Source organism: Microcaecilia unicolor, chromosome 7, assembly GCF_901765095.1.
Source record: "Microcaecilia unicolor chromosome 7, aMicUni1.1, whole genome shotgun sequence".
Taxonomy (NCBI): domain Eukaryota; kingdom Metazoa; phylum Chordata; class Amphibia; order Gymnophiona; family Siphonopidae; genus Microcaecilia; species Microcaecilia unicolor.
In genome coordinates, this window is record NC_044037.1 from 219,443,385 (window position 1) to 219,457,243 (window position 13,859).

Here is a 13,859-nt window from a genome sequence, read left to right on the forward strand (position 1 = left end):
TACAGCCCACCAGATAGAACAAATGTGGGGACTAAACTTCCATCCAATATCCTATTAGCGTCCCAAACATATATATTCACTGCAGGGTTTACAAATTTTTATAGTCATTCACGATTTACTCCAAATTATTTTCGGGGTTCATCAGATCTAACTGCCTCTCACATCCATCTGAACAGTTATGTTCTTTGCGTCACAAGCGCAATGGTATGGTGCAAATCCTCATTGAATCCCCTTCTTATCATTCATATCACACTGTTTAATATCCAAGTCGTATAATTTATGTAATCCAGCAAAACTGTTTTTAATAATAAAATATGCCCAACATATCTCAGTGCATAAAATTATCTTTAAATGACGGCAGCTTGTAAACACTAGGGAACCCCCACCATTTCCAAAAACTGACATATTCCAATTAATAAATCCTGAATAAAATAGTTTTTTTCTACCTTTGTTGTCTGGTAACTTTGTTTTTCTGATCATGCTGGCTCAGTATCCGATTGTGCTGCTATCTGTCCTCTTAACTCTGTTTCCAGGTCTTCCTTTCCATTTATTTCTTTACTTTCCGCCTTTCTTCTTCATTTCTTGCCCTACATCCGTAAGTAAAACCTGGGTCCTCTGCAGACTTGACTGTCCAGTGGATCCAGCTTCTGCCTATTTTCTATATCCATGTGCACTTTTTCTCCTCTCTTCCTGTTCCCTCACCTCATCGCCTTCCTCACTCTTCCCTCGCCTCCATCCATGTCCAGCATTTCTTCTCTCTCCTCCATGCACCTATGTCCAGCAACCCTCCTATCCCCCCTGCCATCCACCTATGTCCAGAAATCCCCTCCCCTGCCCTCCACCCATGTCCAGCGACCCTCCTGTCCCCCCTGCCCTCCCCTGCCAACTGCCATCCACCTATGTCCAAACCCCCCTCCCCTGCCACCCACCCATGTCCAGTGACCCTCCTGTCCTCCCTGCCCGCCCCTGCCATCCACCTATGTCCAGAAATCCCCCTCCCCTGCCATCCACCCATGTCCAGAAACCCTCCTCCCCTCCATCCACCCATGTCCAGCGATCCTGCTGTCCCCCCTGCCATCCATCTATGTCCAGCAACCCCCCCCGTCCCCTCTGCCATCCACCTATGTCCAGAAACTCCCCTCCCCTGCCATCCACCTATGTCCAGCGACCCTCCTGTCCCCCCTGCCCTCCCCTGCCAACTGCCATCCACCTATGTCCAAACCCCCCTCCCCTGCCATCCACCCATGTCCAGTGACCCTCCTATCCTCCCTGCCCGCCCCTGCCATCCACCTATGTCCAGAAACCCCCCTCCCCTCCATGCACCCGTGTCCAGCGACCTTCCTGTCCCCCCTGTCATCCACATATGTCCAGAAACCCCCTTCCCCTGCCATCCACCCATGTCCAGTGACCCTCCTGCCCTCCCCTGCCAACTGCCATCCACCTATGTCCAAACCCCCCTCCCCTGCCATCCACCCATGTCCAGTGACCCTCCTGTCCTCCCTGGCCGCCCCTGCCATCCACCTATGTCCAGAAACCCCCTCCCCTCCATGCACCCATGTCCAGCGACCCTCCTGTCCCCCCTGCCATCCACATATGTCCAGAAACCCCCCTCCTCTGCCATCCACCCATGTCCAGCGACCCTCCTGTCCTCCCCTGCCAACTGCCATCCACCTATGTCCAAACCCCCCTCCCCTGCCATCCACCCATGTCCAGAAACCCCCTCCCCTGCCATCCACCCATGTCCAGCGACCCTCCTGCCCTCCCCTGCCAACTGCCATCCACCTATGTCCAAACCCCCCCTCCCCTGCCATCCACCCATGTCCAGAAACCCCCCCTCCCCTGCCATCCACCCATGTCCAGCGACCCTCCTGTCCCCCCTGCCAACTGCCATCCACCTATGTCCAACCCCCCCCCCTCCCCTGCCATCTACCCATGTCCAGTAACCCCCCGTCCCCCATGCCCTCCACCCTTGTCCAGCACGAGACTTGTTTCCCTGCTCCCCCTCCAGGCACCTGAGCCCCCCTCCCGTCCGAGCCCCCCCCTCCCCGCCAAACGACCCTCTTCTACCACCCGACCCGGCCGGCACCTCACCTGACCCAACATTTCAAAAAAAATCTTCAAGCGGCGATGCCTGCGTCTGACTAGAAGAAGAAAAACCGCTTCGCGGTTCGTCCATTGGCCGGCCTTCCCTCATGTCCCACCCTTGCGGAAGTTACATCAGAGGGCGGGACATGAGGGAAGGCCGGCCAATGGACGAACCGCGAAGCGGTTTTTCTTCTTCTAGTCAGACGCAGGCATCGCCGCTTAAAGATTTTTTTTTTAAATGTTGGGTCAGGTGAGGTGCCGGCCGGGTCGGGTGACAGAAGAGGGTCGTTTCGCGGGTCGGGGAGGGGGGGGGCTCGGACGGGAGGGGGGCTCAGGTGCCTGGAGGGAGGGGAAGCAGGGGAACGCGGAGAGTCCCGTCGTTTGACATGGGTGGAGGGCGGGCGAGCAGCGGCAGTCCGGCGGCGAGGCAGAGCTGAGGCGCGCCGCGCGGGGCCCCCTTAGGCGCGGGGCCCTATGCGGCCGCCTCGGTCGCCTCTGCCTAAGACCGGCCCTGAGTATTCGGTAAAGGAGGGCGCTCTGCACATTGCTTCCTTCACAGAATACTAGTGTAGCACTCTTTCCTTGCCTAACTTTGGTGCAAGGACCTACACTTGCCAAAAGCTGTTGTAAATCCTTGTGCCCAACTGATGGCAGATAGGCACGTAAATCCAAGTATTCTAAAGCCAAGTGCCTAATTTCTGGGAATGCCCCTGACCTGTCCATGCCCTCCCATGGCCATGCCTGTTTTGAGTTGCATGCTGTGAAATGTAGGCACGCATGTTATAGAATAGGGTGTAGGGCATTTGCATGCATAACTCCTAATGAGTGTCAATTAAGTACCAATTAACTCCAGTAATTGATTGTTAGCGCCTTATTGACTAAAGGTCCTTTTACTGAGCTTCAGTAAAAAGGGTCAGGCACTAGCTGTGGGGGCTGTTTTTGGCGTGCACTGAAGCTCTTTTTACCGCAGTGGGTAAAAAAGGCTGAAAAAAAGACATGGCCATATGGTAAAATGCTCTTACCATGTACATATGTGTGTGGGGGGGCAGGAGCACTGTAATGGCTCCTGTGCTAACCTGGCGGTAACTGGGTAGCACACGGTGCTGCCCAATTACTACCGGGTTAGTGCCATATTAAAAAATATGGGGTGATTATCCTTAGTACAGGAAATGGGGTGTGCAGAGGCTGGAACTACCAACGGTGCCCGTGTTGGGCCGGTGGTAGCTCCAGATTAGTGTGTGGTAAGCCCGCGTTGGGCTTACCACCATTTTGTAAAAGGGCCCCTAAATAGTTTACATACACATCTGGGATCTGCACCCAAATTTTGACGACCTACATAGAATCAGAGGGATAGTGGAGTTATATGTTGACAGCCACCAGTTTGAATATCGGCCCCCAAATAGTTAATTTGCCTTCATGTGTTCCTGTTGCCTTTTATGACCAACAGAAAACAGAGTGGCACACAGTTTCCATCTACAGCTGTGTTCTGAAAATGTGACTGTGACTTTCCTTTAAAAACCAGGACTGAAATTATTTACCTTTGTAGGTTGCAGAACTGGTCACCAGTGAGTTCTTTGAGCAAGGAGACCGTGAAAGATCTGAACTCAAACTCACTCCTTCGGTAAGTTCATATGCGACAATAAAATAAATGTGGCTGGCTTCCCCCCACTTGTTCTTTAATATAGGAATTAATATCCTACTGTTTTTTTTAATTCAGTGAGAACAATGAGATTTGATCAGCAGGAAACAAATTTGAGTGGGTATCAAAAACTGGTTTCACAGGGCATCAATTTATTTTATAATCCTATCCTCTATTGACCATTTATTTTGCATGCTTATTACAGTTGCCTAGAAGTAGACTGTAGGGGTGTACTTTAATTTTGTGGTGTTTTAAAAATGAAATGACAGAAATGCAAACCAAATATCATTCATATTTCATTTCATTTTGTGTAAGACAGTGCCATCCCTTCCCCACCAAAAGTAAAACACCCACCACCTGAACCTTTTCCCTTTCGTGCTTGTTTACCCACAATCATAAGGGTCTTCTTCACAGGGCAAAAGTGATCCCCAGTCACTCCTGACACACTAGTGCTTTATTTCAACAGTGCTGGTGACCTCGGTTGGCACCTTTTCATTATATGTATAAATCAGTGTATCTTAAGCCGTTCCTTGTGTATTTTCCTAGACAATCCGAAAAACCAGACAGGCTAAGGGTCTTCATAAAGGCTTGAGAAACACTGATATAAGCCTTAGAAAAAAATAGCTGTGGGTCAGTTGGCACCATTTTGAAGCAGAGCAGAAGGTTCTGGACACCACGTGTGCCCCATTAAAACCCCAATGATTACAGGTGTGCTGGGAGGATAGGGAGAGGTTCTGGGGCCTGTATTTAATATTTTAGAAGCTTGGGGTTTTGGTGGAGGAGGGAGCTCCATGACTGGATGGCAAGTCTTCATTTTTAAAGCAAAAAATGAATACATTAAAAAAAACTGTGGTAGACCACAGAGCCTTCCCTCTACCGTGCTCTGCCCACGCAGAAACAGGAAGTTGCATCAGAGGGGGCAAGATGTGGCAAAGGGAAAGCTCTGGTGTCCGCCACAGGCTGCATATGTGAATTGCTGCCAGTGACCCCTATGAAGAAAGGCATATGTAAGGTAGATGGGAAGGGGAGTGAGAGACAAATACTGGAGAATGGGAGGAAGGGAGCAATGGAGGAGAGAGCGATACTGGATTCAGGGCATGGGGGAGAGAGAGTGTGATGATGGTCAATGGAAGGGAAAGCGGGAAGAGAAAGGGAGAGATGTTGGAGAGTAGGGAGGGAGAGATGGTAGACTGTAGAGGGGAGGGAGAGAAGGAGAGATGGTAGACTGTAGAGGGGAGGGAGAGAAGGAGAGATGCTGGACAGGAGGGAAGAAAGAGATTTTGGACCACAGGGTGGAAGGATGAGAAAGGAAAGATGTTGGACCATGTGGGGGGAGGAGGACAGCAGGAAAAAGCGCAACAGATGCTGGACCATTTGGGAGAATGGAGATGTTGGGAATGGTGGAACCATATGGGAGAGGTCAAAGACCTGGTTGAAGAGCCAAACTTTCATCTGCTTCCTGAAGTAGAGATAGTCTTGTGTTAAGTGGAGCCTTTCAGGGAGTGCATTCCAGAGTGTGGGGGCTACTCCAGAGAAGGCTCGCTTACGGGTATCACATCATGTAATGTCTTTTGGCGAGGGTGTGGTTTGGAATACTCCTTGGGAGGACCTTAGTGTCCTTGGAGATGTGTAGAGGGTAATCCTGTTCTTCAAGTACTTGGGGCCATTTCCTTTAAGGTCCTTGAAGATCAGACATAGAGTTTCAAATTTAGCCGTGTATTGTACTGGTAGCCAGTGAAGTTTTTGCAAAAATGATATGATGTGGTCACGTCGCTTGCTACCTTCTATTAGTCTTGCTGTAGCATTCTGAATCAGCTGGAGCTGGTGCAGACCCTTTGTAATCAGACCAATGTAGAGTGCATTGCAGTAATCCATTCTTGAATTTATCATGGCATGCACAACTGGGTTAAGATTTGCCTTCTCAATGTAAGGAGAGATGCATCATAGTTGTCGCTACTAGTAGAAGCAGCTCTTGGAGTTTGTTTGGATTTGTGGAATCAGAGTAAGTGTTGAATCTAACTGTATTCCAAGGTTCCTGGCTTGTGATTTGAGGGGGAGTTCATACTTCTGAAAAGAGATTTTGATGTCAGGTATGTGTCCACTTGTGTTAGGGACCCAGAGAAGCTCAGATTTTCTTGGGTTCAGACAGAGTTTGTTGCATTTTTCCCATTCTTGAATTGATGTTAGACAGGTGATCAGTTTATTCAGGGCTGTAGGTAAGTCAGGTTCAATGGGTATGAGTAGCTGCACATCATCTGCGTAGATGTAGAACTGAATGTCCATTGACCGTATCAGCTCAGCTAGTGGCTTGAGGTAGATATTGAACAGAATAGATGACAGTATCGATCCTTGAGGTACCCCACAGGTCAGTGCCCATGGTGGCGATGAGGTGATGCCAAACATAATGCCAATTAGCACCAATAATTGATAGGGCTCAATTCTCAAAACTAATTGGCTCATTATTCAATTAAATTGCGCACACAATTTAAAGCACCATTTATAGAATCTGAGGGATAATGTGTCATATAAAATCACAGATTTTCAATTTCTTCCCTTAATATGTATTTTTGTTTAATTATGTGATTGGTTAAAAATTAAATATAATAGAGCATTATTTTGTATGTAAAATAATAAGACAGGACTAACTGGGTGTTGTTATGACACTGGGATGATGGCATTTGTAATGCTGCCATCTATTGGCTATTCTGAAAATTGTACCGGTTTGTTTCTCTTACTGTGGAATGTGTTTAAATAAAAGTATCATTAAACATGGTATCAGAAGCCTGGAGCATAGTCTGATGTTTTTAATCCTTTAAACTGAAACCCCATCAAGAAAGATGTAAACAGAAAGAACGCTTCCAGGAAAGGAAAAGCTAGCGCAGGACTGAAAAAAGAAGAAGATGATGGCAGCAAGTGACTTCTGGTCCCATCCATCATGGAATGTAAGGGAGATCTGGCTACAAACTGGGTGTTTTTCAGGTTAAAATGAGAAATCTACAAGGTTGCAGTTAGACTAGGCCAGAATTGATCCAAGGAAGGAACCTTTTGTGCATTTAGCATCTAAGGCAGACAAGCAGGAAGTTAAAAAGTACTTGAAAGCCATCTCCAGAAGTGTTCTGTGCAAGGGATTTATATTTAACATGTAATGAGGGGCTAGAGAGGAGGTCCCTTTCTTCATGCCCAGATAGATGCAGGCCCTCCCATGTAACAGTATTTATTTGGTTGGGACCAAGGGCAGGATGGGTACATAGCGGGAGGCCATATTCAGCTTCTCACACTCCCTTTTCTTCCACTCACACGATGACTCAGCCCACACCAACATTGTTGTCCTGAGCCAACTGCTTACTAAACTCGAGTCTTCGGCAACAAATACAATGTAGCAGAGGTGTACACAATGCAAGGGGCAACAAGTGGCAACTAAATTACTTACTCCCAACTCCAGATCCCAGAGAAAGTCCAAACACCCCCCCCCCCCCCACCACCCTCTCTCTCTCTCTCTCTCTCTCTCTCTCTCTCTGTCTGTCCACTATAGTGGGTAGTCAGAGGTATATACAGTTCCTTTCAGTCTTCACTTAATTGCAGGTCATCAAGGACATAAAAACATAAGAAAAGCCATACTGAGTCAGCCCAGTGGTCCATCTAGTCCAGTATCCCAGTGGTCAATCCAGGTCACAAGCACCTGGTAGAAACCCAATTAGTATCAACATTCATTCTACCAATCCCAGGGCAAGCAGTGGCTTCCCTCATGTCCATCTCAATAACAGACTATGGACATTTCCTCCAGGAACTTGTCCAAACCTGTTTTAAATCCAGATACACTAACCGCTGTTACTACATCCTCCAGCAATGAGTTCAGAGCTTAACTATTCTGTGAGTGAAAAAAATATTTCCTCCTAATTGTTTTTAAATTATTTGCATGAAGTTTCATTGAGTGTTCCCTGGTCTTTCTACTTTTTGAATGAGTGAGAAATTGATTCACCTCCACCCGCTCCATACCACTCAGGATTTTGTAGATCTCAATCATATCTCCCCTCAACCGTTTCTTTTCCAAGCTAAAGAGCCCTATCCTCTTTAGCCTCTCCTCATATGGGAGCAGTTCCATCCACTCTATCATTTTGATCACTCTTCTTTGAACTTTTTCTAATTCCACTATATCCATAATTGAACCCTCATGAATCCTGTAAATTTAGATATTAAAGCTTCCTTCAGCCCAGTAGAAGTTCCTGGACCACCAGTAGATGGGAAAAGCCCAGGTTACTCTGCTGGAGAATACATATGTAGCCTAGTCTATCCTTTCTCCTCAGTTCCTCAGAAGGGATGTAGAGGGTTTCTTGGACCCTCAGACACCCAACAGGGCACATCCTTAAGAGGCTTCTGTCTCCTGAATACTCCTGGATCACTCTTTGGCTATTATATCAACTAGGACAGCACATTATAAAGTCTGTAAAGTTTGTGTCTCTATGGCTAGAACTTTAGACTTGAAAAGCTCTCTGTGTGTATATGGTAAGACGTCAAGAAGGCTCACCTGCCAAAGACAGTTATGCAAAGATGCAACAGTGTTTTATATTCAGGGGGAGTTTCTCTCCTAAACTGTTCTCTCCACTTTTTTGTAATATTATACTATTAGATATTCACCCTTTCTGGAAGAGGCTAGAATGTCCATGTAATTCTCTGCCTAGCAACTACTAATGTTAGAAAGAAGTAAACTTATACTGCTTACAGTAGAGGTTCTGGGAATCTATGCAGGCACCCATACAACAAGATTCCAGTGATCCTACAAATACAACAGGCCAAGCCATGTCTGCCACCAAGCTATGGCAGCTAGTAGCAATGTTCAAACTTATTTGTGACTGGATAGTACTTGGGACTCAGGTTCCAGTTCAGAATGCCAAGTCTCGCCCACCTGGAAGGAGAAGTTAGGTTGCTGATCTGCAAATGAAGAAATTCTGTGTGCAAACCGTGCAGAGACAGAAATGGTGAGCTTCACAGCAAAGAAAGATTAGGTAAATAGGGCACATGAGTGACCTAAGCACACTCTAGAGGAAAGAGTGGCAGGTGCCAGTTCTGTGGGAGCAATCACTTCCAGGGCAGAAAGCAGAATGTGCAACAAGAAGAATCATTTTGCAAAAGTCTGCAAACAAAAATCAAATAGCGATATGCTAGAAGACACAAAAAAATGGCACCTCTGATGAATCAGTTTTCACTACCATATAACATAAAGGTAAGATGAGCAGCAGAGGAGAACAGTAGCTCATGCCACTAAATTCAAGCACAGAAAAGCAACCAAACGAGATTGGCCATGAATCAACATGCAATCTATGGTGTCTCCTTAATAAAGAACTCTTGTTTCTTCCAGTCCTGATGGCTCTTTTGTGCTTTTCTTTGTACAAGGATTAGTGCAAGATAGCAAAAGATGGGAATTTTATGCTGCACAACAGTAAACTGATCGTTTGTACATATTTAACTCTACCACTTGGCATGATAATGCTAATCCATTTTATTTTTATATCATGCATTTAGAACTTATTATTGACAAAGGTAGAAGTATAACAGTTTGATAAAGGTAAAGTGCGATTTGTCAAAGGTTTTTGTTCATAACCTTGTCTAATAACTGACAGATGTCAAAGATAATGACCTGACTGATGTCCCCAGCAAGTATACTAAAGCATGGTCTTTTCATTCTAGGCTATTTTTGATCGTAACAGAAAAGATGAACTTCCTAGACTGCAGTTGGAATGGATTGATAGTATCTGCATGCCTCTGTATCAGGTGAGTTACCTATTGGTCTGCCAGAATTAAAATGTACTGTATTTGTAGATCAGCAAAATGTTTGAAGGTGCTCACTTTCAGCAATCCTGTGGTTCCTTCCTCAGCTAGTTTACTAGTCTCAAGCTTGTATATTAAAATTTTCTTGGAGGAGTGGCCTAGTGGTTAGGGTGGTGGACTTTGGTCCTGGAGAACTGGGGAACTAAGTTTAATTCCCGGCACAGGCAGCTCCTTGTGACTATGGGCAAGTCACTTAACCCTCCATTGCCCGCTGCATTGAGCCTGCCATGAGTGGGAAAGCGTGGGGTACAAATGTAACAAAAAATAAAATTAAAAAAATATTACCCCTGTCTTACCACTGTGCTGAAACTGTGTTTGTAGCAGTCTGTCACAGTATCTCCTCTCTTCTTTCTTTGACTGCAAGACCCTTGTGACATGGCAGCTTTAAACATTTTAATCTGCAGAACCCTCTAGCAATTTTTACAGAACAATTTCATTTTTATTTTATGGTTGCACTGTGTAAACTAAAATATGTACATCTCTTCTCGTTCCTTGAATTGATTTGCCAGCCTTCCCACATAAACAGACCTTAAAGGCACCCACTTTATTATTAACATAAATATAGGGCCCGTTTACTAAAGCTTAGCACTCACTAACAGAATTAGCATGTGCTAAATGCTAAGAACTTAGCTGTAATATCACATACTACACACTTCCTGTCGCAATAATGTTCTGAATTGCCAACTACAGTCAGTTGTGTTTATGAACTTTTTAAAGATACTCTATATATCGCTAAGCTCAAATACCGACACATCTTTATAGCTGGTACTGGTCTATGGATCACAATGCAGAATGGATGCTTAGCATCTCCAACTTCGCCCTCCAATCCCGAGCCAGCGTTTCACACTGATGCTTCAGGGTCTTGGCGTCAGGGCTGGTATTGGGACGGTAACAGCTTCTCCTCACAAAGTTCCACTTACCATCGTCGGCTTGGGATTGGAGGGCGAAGTTGGAGAGGCTAAGAGGGGCATAATCGAAAGGGGCCGCCCATCTCCGGGAACGGCTATGAGAAGGGGCGGTCCCAACCGTATTATCGAAAAAGATAGGCGGCCATCTTTTCTTTCGATAATATGGTTGGGGCCAGCCAAATGCCTAGGATTTGGGCGGATTTGAGATGGCTGGCCTCGGTTTTCGGCGATAATGGAAACCGAAGGCAACCATCTCAAAAACTAACACATCCAAGGCATTTGGTCGTGGGAGGGGCCAGGATTCATAGTGCATACTTAGGACTCTGAAGAGTTTCTTAGGATGGACATAGATCTGAAGCTAGAGAAAAGCTATTGAGTACATTGGTATTCTCAGTGGTAGGGTACCGAAGTGAAACATGGAGCTATAGAAAGGTGATCATAAAAAAAGTCAAGCATTTTAATTACAGTGTTATAGAAGATTAGCTGGAAGGACATGATATGATTGGGTGGGGAAGAACAGATTTAAAGGAAAATGAAATTTGCTGGTCATGAATTCAAAGACTTTGGTACTAAATTAGCTAATTTAGAGATAAGTGTACTGTCCAAGATTGTTTTACAAGAGGGGCTTTGTCAGAAAAGCCCATGAAAATACCCTGGAATGCACAGCAACCTGGACATTTCAGGATCTTCTTGAATTTTTTTTCATACAAACCCCCGCTTGTAAAACAAATTCAGAAGCTCTTCCCATCCCAGGTTGTAAAATTTGACACATACTTCACTATGGGCAAAGTTTAATTACAATTTGAATTAATGACCTGCTGCAAGGCAATATCGTGCAGAGCAGCTCATTAATTCAGAACCAAGCCAAAACGGGCATGCAAAGACATCTTTGCATGCTGGTATTTGCAGAAAAGATAACTACACCTCAGTTGACAGTTATCGTTTTCAGCTGGGTGCCATAGCAAAGTTTCTGATGAAAGTTTAGTATGGACTCCATTTGCATATGTAATAATCTTTCACCAAGCATGAGCCACTAACCCACAGGAAATCGAGTGGGATAGTACATTGGCCCACTAGTACTAATAGAGAGAAAACTAGATTGAGGGTAAGGCAAAGATACATCAGAGGTTGGCAACATGAGTGAAATAAAAGAGGAAGCTGAGCATAGAAAGAATTGGGGCAAACATTTGTATCAAAGATAGTATATGGTGATGCTGACTACTAAATTAACGGGGTCAAAAATTCTTATTTATTTTTTCAATTGGTCAGCTGCTGGCCTTGTAAAATGTCTGCAGCCACTCTTGGAAGGGATTCGGACAAGAGTTCCCCTGCTCATAGATCCCGTGGGATTTTATTGGCTGTGATATCCAGAATATGCCACATATAAGGGGCAATTCTGTAATAGCACTTCCATTTAAGCACCCTGAGGCTGCATGGTGGGAGCCTATTCCATAATGTGACCCATTATCAGCACGCCTAATATCTGGAAGCAGGTAAAAGCCTCAAGCCTTTAATACATAGAGTGACTGACTATACACTCATTCTGCAACTGGACTAGCTTGCTACACACACGGTAACTTAGACCAGTTCCTTATAGCTTGATAAACTGTACAAAGAACTTGCCTTTAGTTTAGCCACCCATTTATTTATCCCAATTGACTCTGTACCATGCATCTTGTCCCATCTATATATCTGCATTTGGTCCCTCAGCTATATGGTAAGCTGTATTGTAGAAAAGTGTTAGTATTATAGCAATGTTATTTGAATGTTCTAATGTGAGCTTATTAGATATTCATTATTATGCTTGCATCATATTATATCTCTGTTATTTGAATTTCAGTGCTGTTAAATGTGTATATTTTTGATCCTGTTCCATGGTAGTTTTATTATTAGGTTTCAATTTTCTACTTTCCAGTTTTCCTCTTTCATTGTATTTATGTAAGTGGATGTCCTTCCTATGTCCTGCCCCTCTGCACACCCTCTGTGCAGATACTCTATGTAAGTGGGTATCTGCAGAATAGCACTTAGGCAGAATAATGACACTTATGCATGTATGTATGAACATACATGCATATATTTATTTATTTATTTATTTATTAGGATTTATTTACCGCATTTTTGAAGGAATTCACGCAAACCATTCTAAACATTTACACACATACCGCCACATAAATCTGAGTGTCTACTCTATAGAACTGCCCTTATATTGGAGGATAAAAATGAAATTGGCTGGGCAGAATATCATAGTACTCCACCTTGGTAGATCTCTTCATAAAGGTGGTTAATAAATCCCAATAAATAAAGCAAACAAAACAGCAAACTTTACCAACCAATCTGAAGTTCTTTATTGTAAACAGCAAGAATCACTCAACATGGCACTACATTTTATCCTGCAGCTGTTTCAAGGATACAAAGACAAGTGTAACTGCAGGATTAGTGTGATTCTCCTTTTAAAGAAGGAAATGTGTGAGAAATTTGACATGCTTAGGTGAAGCCTAAGAACACACACACACATTGCGTTTGTACTCCTGAAGTAGCTGCAGGACAAAACATGGCCCATGTCGGGTGATTCTTACTTTTTACATAAAGGACATCAGATTTGTTGGTACATCTTGCTATTTTGTTTCTGTAAACTAGGCATCCATTTACATACCCTTTAAACGTGCAAATGTATAAAATACAATAAAATGTATAAAATATATAAAATACTGGCACTTCCAAACATAAACGTACACATACCTGGGAAACTGCCAGCAGGGTGCCTAAGTGTGATTCTGTAATAGTGCGCATAAGTGGAATAGTGTGTAACTGCAACAAAGTGAATACATAGGCAGAACTCCCAATGGAAATTGCAGGCCTATTTGTAGGCACCTACAATTAGGCGTGATTATAAATGTGCGTGCATAAAATTTTGGAACGCCCCAAAAACACCCCCTAGCCATGCCCCAAATAGTTACGTGCTTTAGAATTTATGTGCAGATCGTTAATAGAATATGATATGGGCCTAAATCCTAATTAGGGTCATAGTTACATATAGTTACATAGTAGATGACAGCAGAAAAAAACCTGTATGGTCCATCCAGTCTGCCCAACAAGATAAACTCACATGTGCTACTTTTTGTGTATACCTTACCTTGATTTGTACCTGTCCTTTTCAGGGCACAGACCGTATAAGTCTGCCCAGCACTATCCCCGCCTCCCAACCACCAGCCCCGCCTCCCACCACCGATTCTGGCACAGACCGTATAAGTCTGCCCAGCACTATCCCCGCCTCCCAACCACCAGTCCCGCCTCCCACCACCGGCTCTGGCACAGACCGTATAAGTCTGCCCAGCACCATCTCCGCCTCCCACCACCGGCTCTGCCACCCAATCTTGACTAAGCTCCTTAGGATCCATTCC

General features: G+C 44.8%; 1 protein-coding gene across 1 annotated transcript in view; it reads left to right on the top strand.

Annotated features, from left to right (window-relative positions):
• Positions 1-13,859, top strand: part of PDE11A (phosphodiesterase 11A) — a 544,360-nt gene that overhangs the window by 478,549 nt on the left and 51,952 nt on the right. Inside the window, exons 18-19 of the mRNA XM_030210333.1 lie at positions 3,632-3,706; positions 9,410-9,493. Of these exons, the coding sequence (XP_030066193.1) occupies positions 3,632-3,706; positions 9,410-9,493 (159 nt within the window). The remainder of the gene's footprint in view (positions 1-3,631; positions 3,707-9,409; positions 9,494-13,859) is intronic.